The 12,099-nt window shown below is 50.8% G+C and overlaps 1 protein-coding gene across 25 annotated transcripts in view; it reads left to right on the top strand.

Annotated features, from left to right (window-relative positions):
* Positions 1-12,099, top strand: part of SUN1 (Sad1 and UNC84 domain containing 1) — a 57,905-nt gene that overhangs the window by 31,795 nt on the left and 14,011 nt on the right. For 6 of the 25 annotated variants that reach the window (XM_009202458.4, XM_009202456.3, XM_021935586.2 and 3 more), the window contains 11 exons: positions 612-695; positions 1,006-1,116; positions 2,701-2,799; positions 3,363-3,456; positions 4,021-4,079; positions 4,204-4,346; positions 5,019-5,228; positions 6,574-6,660; positions 7,946-7,989; positions 9,416-9,545; positions 11,664-11,918. In XM_009202458.4, coding sequence (XP_009200722.2) covers positions 612-695; positions 1,006-1,116; positions 2,701-2,799; positions 3,363-3,456; positions 4,021-4,079; positions 4,204-4,346; positions 5,019-5,228; positions 6,574-6,660; positions 7,946-7,989; positions 9,416-9,545; positions 11,664-11,918 — 1,316 coding nt within the window. The remainder of the gene's footprint in view (positions 1-611; positions 696-1,005; positions 1,117-2,700; positions 2,800-3,362; positions 3,457-4,020; positions 4,080-4,203; positions 4,347-5,018; positions 5,229-6,573; positions 6,661-7,945; positions 7,990-9,415; positions 9,546-11,663; positions 11,919-12,099) is intronic. The other 19 variants (XM_003895628.5, XM_031665655.1, XM_021935583.2 and 16 more) reach the window with 10 other exon arrangements.

Here is a 12,099-nt window from a genome sequence, read left to right as displayed (position 1 = left end):
TGATTTTTATTACCTTTTTAAAGCAAAAACTTTACCTGAGTGGTATTTAGAACCTATTTTTTGAGAATTTTTTTTTTTTTGAGACGGAGTTTCACTCTTGTTGCCCAGGCTGGAATGCAATGGCGCGATCTCAGCTCACTGCAACCTCCGCCTCCTGGGTTCAAGCGATTCTCCTGCCTCAGTCTCCCGAGTAGCTGGGACTACAGGCGCCCGCCACCACTCCCGGCTAATTTTTTGTGTTTTTAGTAGAGATGGGTTTCACCATATTAACCAAGATGGTCTTGAACTCCTGACCTTGTGATCCGCCCACCTCAGCCTCCCACGTGCTGGGATTATAGGCGTGAGCTGCTGCGCCCGGCCCAGAACGATTTTAAGCTGATGTTTGTATTGTTTGGACTGCGCGCGGGATTCAGCCAGGGGGTGGGGGGTCTTTCCCGTCTCTTCTCGTGGCCCGGGCCCTGTCACCGGCGTGGTAGGAGCCATCTGCTGCGTGAGCTCTGTGGAAGTGGCTAGCCTAGCACATTCTCTGATCATGGTGACTTCATCAGGGTGCGAGGAGCACTCGAGCTCGGCGTTGTGAGTTCTCTAAGCCTCTTTTGCGTGTGTTGCAGCTCATGCCAGTTACTGTGGGAGAATGAATGTGAGAGAGGTTCTCAGAGAGGATGGCCACCTCAGTGTAAATGGGGAAGTGCTATGTAAGTATGGCTTCGTTTTCCTGTGAGCGTCGGTCGTGGAGTTGGCCCCACACGCCGTCACGTTGGGCACTAGCAGAGAATGAGCGGCCCGTGTGACATGGTGGTCCTCACTGATGACGACGGGCTGGTGGAGCTGCTGCTTAAGCCCCCATCACAGAAGCTCATAGCCACCAGATTGCATTTGCTTTGATTGTTAACTGTCTTGTGTGTAATTGAGTTTCCTAGTTTTTCAGACTGCCGTTACCATGCACAGCTGAGATGGACAGAGTTTGCTTGTGAATCCGCCACATTCACTGCTTGTCACCCACAGGCGACGACTGTAAGGGCAAGAGGCACCTCGACGCGTACACAGCTGTCCACTTGCAGTCGCCACGGCCGCCCAGGCGGGCCGGGACCCTCCGGCACATCTGGGCGTGTGCAGGTTGTCTCTCGCCCCGTCTCCATCTCATCCTGCCCCGTCACCACGCTATTTGCGCCTTGTGTGGTTTGTGCTTGGAATTCAAGTGCTTTAAAGTCTTGCTGTAAAAACTGACAAGAATAGTATTAACTTTGGTTTAAAACAGGGTGAATCTCTCTCGAAAAGATTCCTTGTGAATTGATTTTTTGGAGATGGAGTCTCAGTCTGTCGCCCAGGCTGGAGTGCAGTGGTGCAGTCTCGGCTCACTGCAGCCTCCGCCTCCTGAGTTCAGACAATTCTGCCACAGCCTCCTGAGTGAAGGATTCTTTTTGTGTTTTTAGTAGAGACAGGATTTCGTTATGTTGGTCAGTCTGGTCTTGAACTCCTGACCTCAGGTGATCGACCTGCCTCGGCCTCCCAAAGTTCTGGGATTACAGGTGTGAACCACCGCACCTGGCCTCCTTGTACATTTATTTAGGATGAGTTAAACATTTGAAAAGGAATGTATTTGCGGTGAGATTGAAAGTTGAGAAAAGGTGAGTCCCTGCTCACCCCGCTGTGTGGGAACTGGAACTGGGGCTCGCCACGGCTGCACCTCTGCCCTGTGCCGCTTTAGTGGTAGCTGTCTGTGCCCCAAAGCTTACATGAGCACATTACTTGTTTCCAGTCTATGCTCAAAACTTTCTTGGCAGAGAGACACCCTTTTTTTGGCATCTTAAAAAAAAAGTTTCAAAAATAATTGTCTCATCTGCTAATTAATAAACGTAAAGCAATTGATTTTTCTGTTAAATTCTCATAAGCCATACTTCTTTGCATGCCAACCATGTTGTAATTACATAGTTGCAGGAATTAACATACAGATGTTAAGTCAGTGTGAGGAGAGAACCACCCACCATGAGATCTGGAACAAAACTTACTTTGGGAGGCCGAGGCGGGTGGATCACTTGAGGCCGGGAGTTCAAGACCAGCCTGGCCAACATAGCAAAACCCTGTCTCTTAAAAAAAAAAAAAAAAAACTGGAACAAAACGGATTTCATGAGCAGTTTCCTGCTTTTTGTAATGTGAGGTTTGATACTAAGTTGATTGTGGTGCATTCCATCATCCGGTAGTGCCGTGTTACCCTTCTGAAACACTTTTTCACTGGAAAATATTAGCCTTTAGAATAATGTGAATTTTGGTCTTTGAGTAATTATTTTCTCACCTAGAGCATATGAACTGCAGGGGTCTATGGAATTTCAATCTGCTTTAAAATATGGTACTATCTTTCCAATATAAACTGTGCTGGCACCAATGGCCAATATTTATAGGGTGGCTTCCAACCGCTGCCCCCGGGGTTTCGTAGGGGATATCTGCATTTTACATCTGAAGTATCTGCAGGCAGAAGTGAGTGAAAACTATTAAATATAGAACTGAGCTTTTCCTATGGTAATGTCAGTGTGGTATTGCCAACACTTACAAGAGTTACTTGGTTTTCGTATTTTTTGAGGAGACTCGACCCACCGACGTGGGCTCTGGTGAAGTGTGTGGTGTGGGCGTCCCCGCGGTGCCGTCAGTGCGGAGGCTGGTCTCTGGCGTCTGTCTGCGGCCTTACACGTCTTCTCTGCGCAGGTTACTTCTTGCTGCAGACTCTGCGCAGGATCGGAGCTGCAGGCCAGGCTGTGTCTAGGACGGCGTGGTCGGCCCTGTGGCTGGCCGTGGTTGCTCCAGGTGGCTATTTTGGGTTTCTGTGTTGCGTTCTCTCCAGAGCTTCTGGCAGCTAAGCACCTGCACTCGATGATTTACCTAACCAAGTAAAAATCTCATGTAGGCTCTCATGCTTTGACCCTTGGCGTAACGTGTCTCGTTCCTCATGATGTAGCAGTGTTAACTGACTCTACTTGCTGCATGAGCGCCCTTGGTTTCTCTGGGGTTGGGTCTGGGGTGAGTCCGGCTGCTTGAGTGCCCGATGCAGGGCACAGAATGCATGGATCTGGGGCTTGCTCTCCTGCATCCTGTCCTGCGTGTTCATCAGCGTGATACGTTACTGCCTCGCCTCCTGCATCCTGTCCTGCGTGTTCATCACGTTACTGCCTCGCCTCTCCTGCATGCTGTCCTATGTATTCATCAGCATGGCACATTACTGCCTCGCGTGGCAACTAGCATCATGGAACTTCTTCACCTCCAGCTTCATCTTCATGTGCTTCTTGCTTGGCCTTCACAGAAACAGTCCATTTAGGAGCTTGGTTTTCCTGAGAACATTTCCTTAGAACGTTTGGTGTTTTCTCTTGTAGGAAAGGCAGCCTCCGGAGTGTTCTGGTGGCTGGGGATTGGATGGTACCAGTTTGTTACTTTGATTTCTTGGCTGAATGTGTTTCTTCTTACCAGGTAAGGAAATGGATATCATGTCAGCTTGGTGCTTTAAAGAACCAATTTTGTGCCATTCACAGGCTCTCATTTGATTTGTTATTTTATAAGGATTTCGCTTATGTTCACATAGTGTTTGTATATTTTACAAAAGTGCCTTTATATTCTTATTTTTCAAACCAACCTGTGAGATAAGAAAGGCAGATATCATTAAGGAAAACAAGTGTGCAGAGGTGAGGCAGCTGGAAGGGCCTGGGCAGGGTGGGGACCCAGGTCCAGGCTCCTCCCCTGCTGCAGTGCCCAGTGGCGCCAGTCACCTCGGGAGACTGGTGACCTGAAGGGGCAGAGACTCAGGGCAGCTCAGGCCGTCCCCACAGCACCAGAGAGTTGGTACCATAGGTCTCGAGGACGCCGTTGTACACTAAGGTTCTCCTGTAGGCGTCACAAGCCTTGTAGATAAAACCGTAACTGCTTTTCTAACACTGGGGGATGGATTTTGCACAAAATTATCTAGAGAGGGAAAGCAGATTGGTGAATGCTGACTTTCATTTTTTCCAAATCAAAGGTTTTCATTTTTACCCCCAGGTGCCTTCGAAACATCTGCAAGCTTTTAGTCTTGCTCGTCCCACTCCTCCTTTTACTCGGTAAGTCAATCCAGGGGCTAAGCAATACACATACATGTAACTTAGTGGAAAAAAAAGAGCGTGTAAGTCCATGTTTTGAGAAACGTGGTGTACCTGTGTGCGTGTGGTGGTTATTCTCTTTTAGCAGGTCTCTCCTTACGGGGCCAGGGCAATTTCTTTTCGTTCCTGCCTGTGTTGAACTGGGCAAGCACTCATAGAACACAGCGGGTGGATGACCCCCAGGATGTATTTAAACCCGCGACTTCTCGCCTGAACCAGCCTCTGCAGGTAAGAGGGTAGAAGGGCCTGTCAGTTGGCACCGCACATGTGAGGTCTTCAGGGACGCGTCCACACTGCTGTAAGCCAGGCACTGCAGTCAGGTGCCCTGTTGTAGGAAATATTTTTAAATGTCAGATAAGCAAGTCTTTTTTTTTTTTTTTTTTTTGAGACGGAGTCTCGCTCTGTCGCCCAGGCTGGAGTGCAGTGGCCGGATCTCAGCTCACTGCAAGCTCCGCCTCCCGGGTTCACGCCATTCTCCGGTCTCAGACTCTCCTAGTACCTCGTGACTACAGGCGCCCGTCTCGGCCTCCCAAAGTGCTGGGATTACAGGCTTGAGCCACCGCGCCCGGCCGATAAGCAAGTCTTTGGAGCTCCTTAAGTGTTCTAAGAGTTCAAATGCACATTTAAAGTACTCTCATGATTCAGTTAGTTTTAATGTAAAAAACATTATAGTATTCATTACTGTGCAAAGTACGGAAAGTATAGAGAAGCAAATGAGAACCACCCATAGTCAGGCACGTAAGGATCGAACCTGATACTCCAGGTTTCTGTGGATTCCTCCATTTGTGTGCTGTGCACCCCAGAGCTGGCGTCTTGCTGTAGGACACTGTTTGGAGGTTTTGACTGACTCTGCTCATGGTGACTTGATTACCTGGTTTCATTCCTCTCTTACCATTTCAGGGTGACAACGAGGCTTTTCCATGGCATTGGATGAGTGGCATGGAGCAGCAGGTGACCTCCCTGTCTGGACAGTGCCACCACCATGGCGAGAATCTCCGAGAGCTGACCACTTTGCTTCAGAAGCTGCAGGCTCGGGTGGACCAGATGGACAATGGCGCTGCCGGGCCATCAACATCGGTCAGAGATGCTGTGGGACAGCCCCTGAAGGAGGTGAGTGCTGCCGGGCTACCGGGCTCCACAGTGACACCAGCGCGCTTCTGGGTGCCGTGTTCTCTCTCTTTGGGCGACAGAGGGGATGGGAGAGGTGTCGTTGTGACAAGGGGTTGCACTTTCTGTTCTTAGTTGTTGAGAGCAGTGTGCCAGGGAAGGAGTGGGTTTCCCATCGTCTGCTGATGACCAGGAGGTGTGGCTTCCATAGCACGCGTGGAAGTGGTGGGCAGGAGATGTGTGATAACCCCAAGCGGGAAGTCTGGCGGTCGTGGAGAACCGTGGCCTTTACTGTCCTGTTCTCCAGATTGCCCTCTTGGTGACAGGTCATGGCGCTCTGTCCCTGCAGACGGGACGGCCACTGAGTGTCCCTGTAGACAGGACAACCACTGAGATGGACACATACTGTCTCACGTGGGCCCCAGACGCACTTCGCCTCGGAGGCAGCCTGAGATGCTCCCGCCCACTGCAGGGATTGCGTGGGGGGGCCCAGGAACCTCTGCTTCAGAGGATGCCCTCTCTTGTAAAGAAAATAGTCGACAGCTTTTCAGAACAGTTTAGTGAAAACTAAATTGTATGTGGCCTGAGCTCATTTTAGTACAGATTGAGCCCATTCTTAAGCTGTCTTCCAGCACGTGCCTGTCTGGGTGTGATCATGGCAGTGATTGGAACGCAGAGCAGGGCTTCCCTCAGAAGCGGTGCACGCAGTGTTAAACGCTCAGCCACCTGGCAGCGGGCAGAGCCTGGTACCTGCTTCCCGGAGCCTCTAGCTCATGTTTGCATCTGCACTGCCTAGTGGAGGACACCACTACTAGCATATGGTTGTTACATTTTTGTCAGTCAACACCACATTGAACTTTAAATGGCAGGTTCTCACTTGCATGGCCCCATTTCAGGTGCCCAGTAGCCACGAGTGACTGGTGCTGCCATGCTGGACAGCACAGCTGCAGCACGGCCCACCGTGGCCCGAGGTGGGCATCAGGCCCTCACGGGGTTTGCTGTGTCAGTGCACTGGGCTCAGGCCTGTGGTCCCAGCTACTCAGTAGGCCGAGGTGGGAGGGTCATCTGAGCCCAGGAGGTGGAGGTTGCAATGAACCACAGAGGGGACCCGTGGTTCAGGCTGGAGTGCAGCCGCAAAATAAATAAATATATAAATAAAGATCTCTGGAGTTAGGGATGAAGATGAGGATGTTGTTATTAAGCGGATTATTCCTTTAGGGTCTGTGCCACATTGCAACCGCAGATTCTCTGATTGTCGACATTCTGTGTAGAAACGCCTTGGCCTAACTTGCCAGGTTTTTGTTGCTTAGCTTTCTCCATCATTTGTTCACCCCTTTTCTTTCCTAAGACTGACTTTATGGCTTTTCACCAAGAACATGAAGTGCGCATCTCACACTTGGAAGATATTCTGGGAAAACTGAGAGAAAAATCTGAGGTATTTATTTTTCACCTTATGCTTTTTTAAAATAAAAAGAAAATCAACTATGGCTCATATTTTAAAGCCCCTGGGTCATTTCATGTTCCTCTTTTTAGGCTATTTGCTGTTGTTTTGTGTAAAGTGGAAAGAAACACTTGTTCTCTGTCTGGTGTGGCAGCGGCTCTGGGACTCTAACATTTAATCGGGCGTGTAACTCACTCATCCCTGTGTCTCGGCACAGAGTAGGGCTGCACATGCCAGGAGGTGGCTCTGCCAATTCCAGGCGGCCTCTGGGTTCCCATCCAGCTTTTTCCGGCTCCAGGGTGCTTCCTCGCTGCCACACACCCCCTTGCAGTGTCTTTAGAGGGGAGATAAAGGACCTGAACCTTTTGACAGACAGCACTAGCTTTGGGTGGGAAGGCTGGGACCATTAGTTGCTGAGAATGCCAGGGAAGGGGCCGGGCCTCTGCGCTGCCCTCAGCCCTTGGGAGTTAGGGTGGGGCTCAGGTTCCGGCTCTTTGTGTCTCTGGTGCTTGACACAGAGCCTGGCGTGTCACATGTGCATGTGTGTATTGAACTACATTGAGAAACGTGGTGAGCCTAAGGGTTGTCTTTAGCACACCCTTTTGGGAATCTTGGGACCCGCTCATGGATTATGGAACCTGTGAGATCAGGCGGGTTTACCTGGGAGGGAGAGGAGGGCTGAGAGGAGCAGGCAGAGGGGAGAATGTACCCGCCTGCGAGGGTCTGCGGGGCGCCGCCTCCTGTGTCCACTCGTGAAGGTCTGCGGGGTGCCGCCTCCTGTGTCCGCTCGCGAGGGTCTGCAGGGTGCCGCCTCCTATGTCCGCCTGCCCTGGGCCAGGCTGTGGAGACCTCCGTGGAGTGAGACTTGGGGCTGACGCCGGCGCTCAGCATGGTGCTGCTGTCAGGTCGCGTGGATGGCACAGGCCAGCATGGCTCAGCTTCATGTGTGCCTCTGCCGTGTCCCTGTCCTTCACGTTTAGAACACACTCTGGAGGTGTGACAGGGAGCTGACTCCCAGCCTGGGTGCTGGTTACGGGAGCTGCATGTTCTGAGCCCGCCAGGCCGTCCCCGTGTGATTTGTGCTCCTTTCTGCACACACTTGATGAAGGTTACTTTCAAATGTACAATGAACACTTCCTGCCTGCCACCCACAGGCGGATCTGGACTTTGAATTAAAGGGGGTGTTTCAGAGAAATCAATGGAGTTTTAAGTATATGGATTTATGAAAAGTTAATATATAACTTAAGTATTTCAGTAGATTATTTCTTGTATTTTTTAGGCCATCCAGAAGGAACTAGAACAGACCAAGCAAAAAACAGTCAGGTAGGAGGATTTGGAAAACACTCACTTTTGTCGTGTGTGTGTGTGTGTGTGTGTGTGTGTGTGTGTTATGTGGAGTGGCAGCAGAGTGATGAACGAGGGGACACGGGGCCGGCCTCCACCGTGGGTCACCTGAAGGCCCTGAGGTTTGTGCTGACAGACACTCCTGCTGGGCTGCGTGAGGACAAACGGGTCCTGAGGGACTTGCCACATCCCCTTCTGTGTGGCATGGACCTCCGTGTCAAAGGTGCTGCCCTTGCCCCTGCTGTAACTTCGTCTCCTGTGTGCTTGCAGGGCCACCCTCAGGGAGTAGGTCGAGGCCCATCTTGCAGCCCATGCCATAGTGGGTGTCATGGTGGGCTCTGCGCCGGGCCTGCGCTGGCACCGTTGGCATCTAGGTGGGTGGGGTTACAGCTCAGCCTCATCCCTGCTGTTGCTCCTGGAGGGCAGCCCCTGGTGGGCAGGACACCTGCTTCCAGAACCACCCGATTTGTGCTGGGCATGTCACGGTGGGCCTCTCTGCGTGGCTGTTGGCCCTGCTGCCCTTGGAATTCATGGCACATCCGGGTCCCTCTGCGCTTCCTGGGGATGCTGGCGTTTTGCTCCTCGAGGACTCCAGGCGGCTTTCTTCCACACAACTACTGATTTACCTGAAGCCTGCTTAAGTGGAGTGCCTCCCTCTCACAGGTGTTCCCAACACAGCAGCTTTGTCTGTCTTCCTTAGTTTTATACACACAGCTCATACCCCCACAGCCCTCCCCGCTTCTAGATTGGGCAGCCTTGGCTTGGTTGTGGTTTCCCAAGGTCCCCGCGTCTGCACTCAGGAGGGTCCGTCCTCCCCTGTGCCCCATGTTCCTCCTCTGTGAGGACAGGTGTGAGAGCTGAAGCAGTTTTCTCTTCTTCCAAAGCTTTTATTTCAATAAAAAGTTGCTTTAATACGGTAATATGTCAGTCCTAAAGTGTTGATCCGGGAATGAGCTTTTTGAGATATGAATTGTTAGTATCTCATTAAGTATGTGTACCTATAAAGGCCTCAAGTGATCCGTCTGCTTCTGCCTCCCAAAGCGCTGGGCTTATAGGCATGAGCAACCGTGCCCAGTCCAGAAGTAAAGTTTTTAGATGCTTAAATCGTTTTCAGAGAGAGCTCTCACTCGCCACTGAGAAACACCGCTAGCAGCATTTTTGTAGGTAGCCTCCTTGTGCAGTGTGGATATTTGTATGTTACAGACATAAATTGATGCAGAAGAAGACCTCTCTGGGATTTTTATTGGAAACTGGCATTCAGTTTCCATGTTAGTGTGGCACAGGTTGACATCTGTACAGTTAGGACACCCAGGAGTGGGATCGGGTCCCCTCAGCCTGTGTGTAGTGCGGGAAGTGTGTAGGCTGGGAGGCTTGTGTGTGACCCATTCTCACTGTTGGATTCCAGTGCGGTTGGTGAGCAGCTCCTGCCCACGGTCGAGCACCTCCAGCTGGAGCTGGATCAGCTAAAGTCAGAGCTGTCCAGCTGGCGACACATGAAGACTGGCTGTGAGACAGTGGATGCTCTACAAGAAAGAGTGAGCTGCTTGCGTGTTTACTTTTTGTTTTATAATAGAGTAAAAGAAAACCTGATGACTTAGGTTTATTAGTTGTTTAAATTTTTTTTTTTTTTTTTTTTTTTTGAGACCGAGTCTTGCTGTGGCGTGCGGGCTAGACTGCAGTGGCACGATCTTGGCTCACTGCAGACCACCTCCACCTCTTGGGTTCAAACTCTTCTCCCACCTTAGCCTCCCGAGTAGCTGGGACTAGTGGCACGTGCCACTATGCCCAGCTAATTTTTGTGTTTTCAGTAGAGACGGGGTTTCACCACGATGGTCAGGCTGGTCTCAAGATTCCTGACTCCAAGTGATCTATTTGCTTCGGCCTCCCAAAGTGCTGGGATTACAGGCCTTAGCCACCCACCACGCCTGGCCTAAGTTGTTTAATTTCAACTTCCTTTAAAAACTTTTTTGACTATATGTGAACTTTTTAAATATTTCAAAATAACTAATTCAGCGCTCTGTAGATTTTCCCGTTCCCGCACCACCGCCTGTCAGCACCCACCGTGCATCTTTCCAGTCTCCTTGGTGTGCGTGCAGCCCAGGGCCAGCGCTGACTTGTGGCTGGGTTGTTGCTGTGTACCTTTCATTAAATAGACCCACCTTGAACCTGCTACTTGCTCTGTTTCATGTTAAAACATATCATAGACATTGCTTCAAGTCCATCATCCTTAGGCAGAGGAGAAAATCTAGACATTTAGAGCTGCTTAAGAATGAAAACACAATCATTTGGCAAAAGTCGTCAAAGTCAGACAGTAGATTGGTAAAGGTATTTGCAATATGTGTGGTAAAATTATCTCTGATGGGCAGAGAGCCCCTAGAATTGGTAGGAAGAGAAGCAGTGGCGACAGAGAAAGCGTGCAATAGGCTGGGCGCGGTGGCTCACACCTGTAATTCCAGCACTCTGGGAGGCCTAGGCAGGCGGATCACCTGAGGTCAGGAGTTCGAGACCAGCCTGGCCAACTTGGTGAAACCCTCTACTAAAAATACAAAATTAGCCGGGTGTGGTGGCGCGGGTCTGTAATCCCAGCTACTCGGGAGGCCGAGGCAGGAGAATCGCTTGAACCTGGGAGGCGGAGGTTGCAGTGAGCCGAGATCACGCCATTGCACTCCAGCCTGGGCGAGAGTGAGACTCTGTCTCAAAAAAAAAAAAGAAAAAAAAGAAAAAGCCAATGTGCCATCAGGGAGCTGAGTCCTGCTGATGGGACTTGCAGACTACAGCAGGCTCTCATCTGTAGTCTACAGGCCCACGAGGACACCGGCTGCTGTCAGCACTGGCCAAGGCGGCGGGCTTTCCCCTGGCCAGGAGGACTGTCACCAACCATGGCCTCGGGGGGAAAATCTTAGGATATTCACCAGTGCACTCTTTGAAACGCACAACCATGCCCTTGGGAGTCATCCTACAGAAATAAAGGCACCAGTACAGAGGCCACACAGGCAGGAGGGTTAGCGCTGCGAAGTTAGTGTGGGGAGAAGTGAGGGTAGAAAGCAGCCACGTGCCACTGTTAGCGGGTGTGGGCTAGAGAAAGGTGTGTCCACACGTGGAGCGTGGGAGGGTGGCTGTGATGAACGGCCGTGCCATAGGCTTTGCCATGTCCTTCACGGTCTATTGTTATAAAGCAAGAAGAAAAAGGTATTTACATATGTGTTTGTGTGCGTAGAAATAACACGGGGCGTATTTAGCATACATGAAGCTATAATTTAGGTTCGTTTATATGACTGTTTTCTTACCAGACCAAGTTTGTTGATGGCAGGGCCTCTCCAGTGCACCTGTGTGCCTAGCTGCAGGGTGCCCGGCGGGTGCTTGCTGGATGGACACGCACCTCCGGATGGTGTGGATATGCCCCATCGCATCTTGCAGCTCCTAGGATGCAGGTCGTCCTCATCCCACGAGCTCGCCTATTTCTGTTCTTTTTAACGTGTTCCTGCATTATTGGAGGGGTTCTTAAATTTAATACGAAGGAAAACACTGTCACAATGACATTCTAGATTTCGAGAGGATATATAATACTTCTGAGATATCTAAGATAATGGACCCAAAGAATGGAAATGATTTAGTTAAAATAGTAAATTTGTGTCTCTCTACTGTTTTACTAGGTGGATGTGCAAGTCAGAGAAACGGTGAAACTCCTGTTTTCCGAAGATCAGCAAGGCGGCTCTCTGGAACAGCTGCTACAGAGGTTCTCGTCGCAGTGTGTGAGCAGAGGCGACTTGCACACGATGCTGCGAGACCTGGAGCTGCAGATCCTGAGGAACGTCACCCACCACATTTCCGTGACCAAGCGGCTCCCAGCCTCGGAAGTCGTGGTGTCTGCTGTGAGCGAGGCGGGGGCGTCTGGAATAACAGAGGCGGTGAGTCGGCGGCAAGAAATGCTTACAGTCCATTCTCTGCTGAGACTGAAGACCTCGCTGTGAGGCGTGGATGTTGATGTGTTGTTTTAAGAGTGGTCTGGCTGGGGTATGCTTAGCTGACATAAGTGAGATGGGATGTGCCTGGGCAATGCCGTGTATGGAGGGGCACCTGTGCGGTGAG

The sequence above is a fragment of the Papio anubis genome, chromosome 4, assembly GCF_008728515.1.
Source record: "Papio anubis isolate 15944 chromosome 4, Panubis1.0, whole genome shotgun sequence".
Classification (NCBI taxonomy): domain Eukaryota; kingdom Metazoa; phylum Chordata; class Mammalia; order Primates; family Cercopithecidae; genus Papio; species Papio anubis.
The sequence above is the reverse complement of the archived record's forward strand: the minus strand, read 5'-3'. Positions and strand labels throughout refer to the sequence as shown.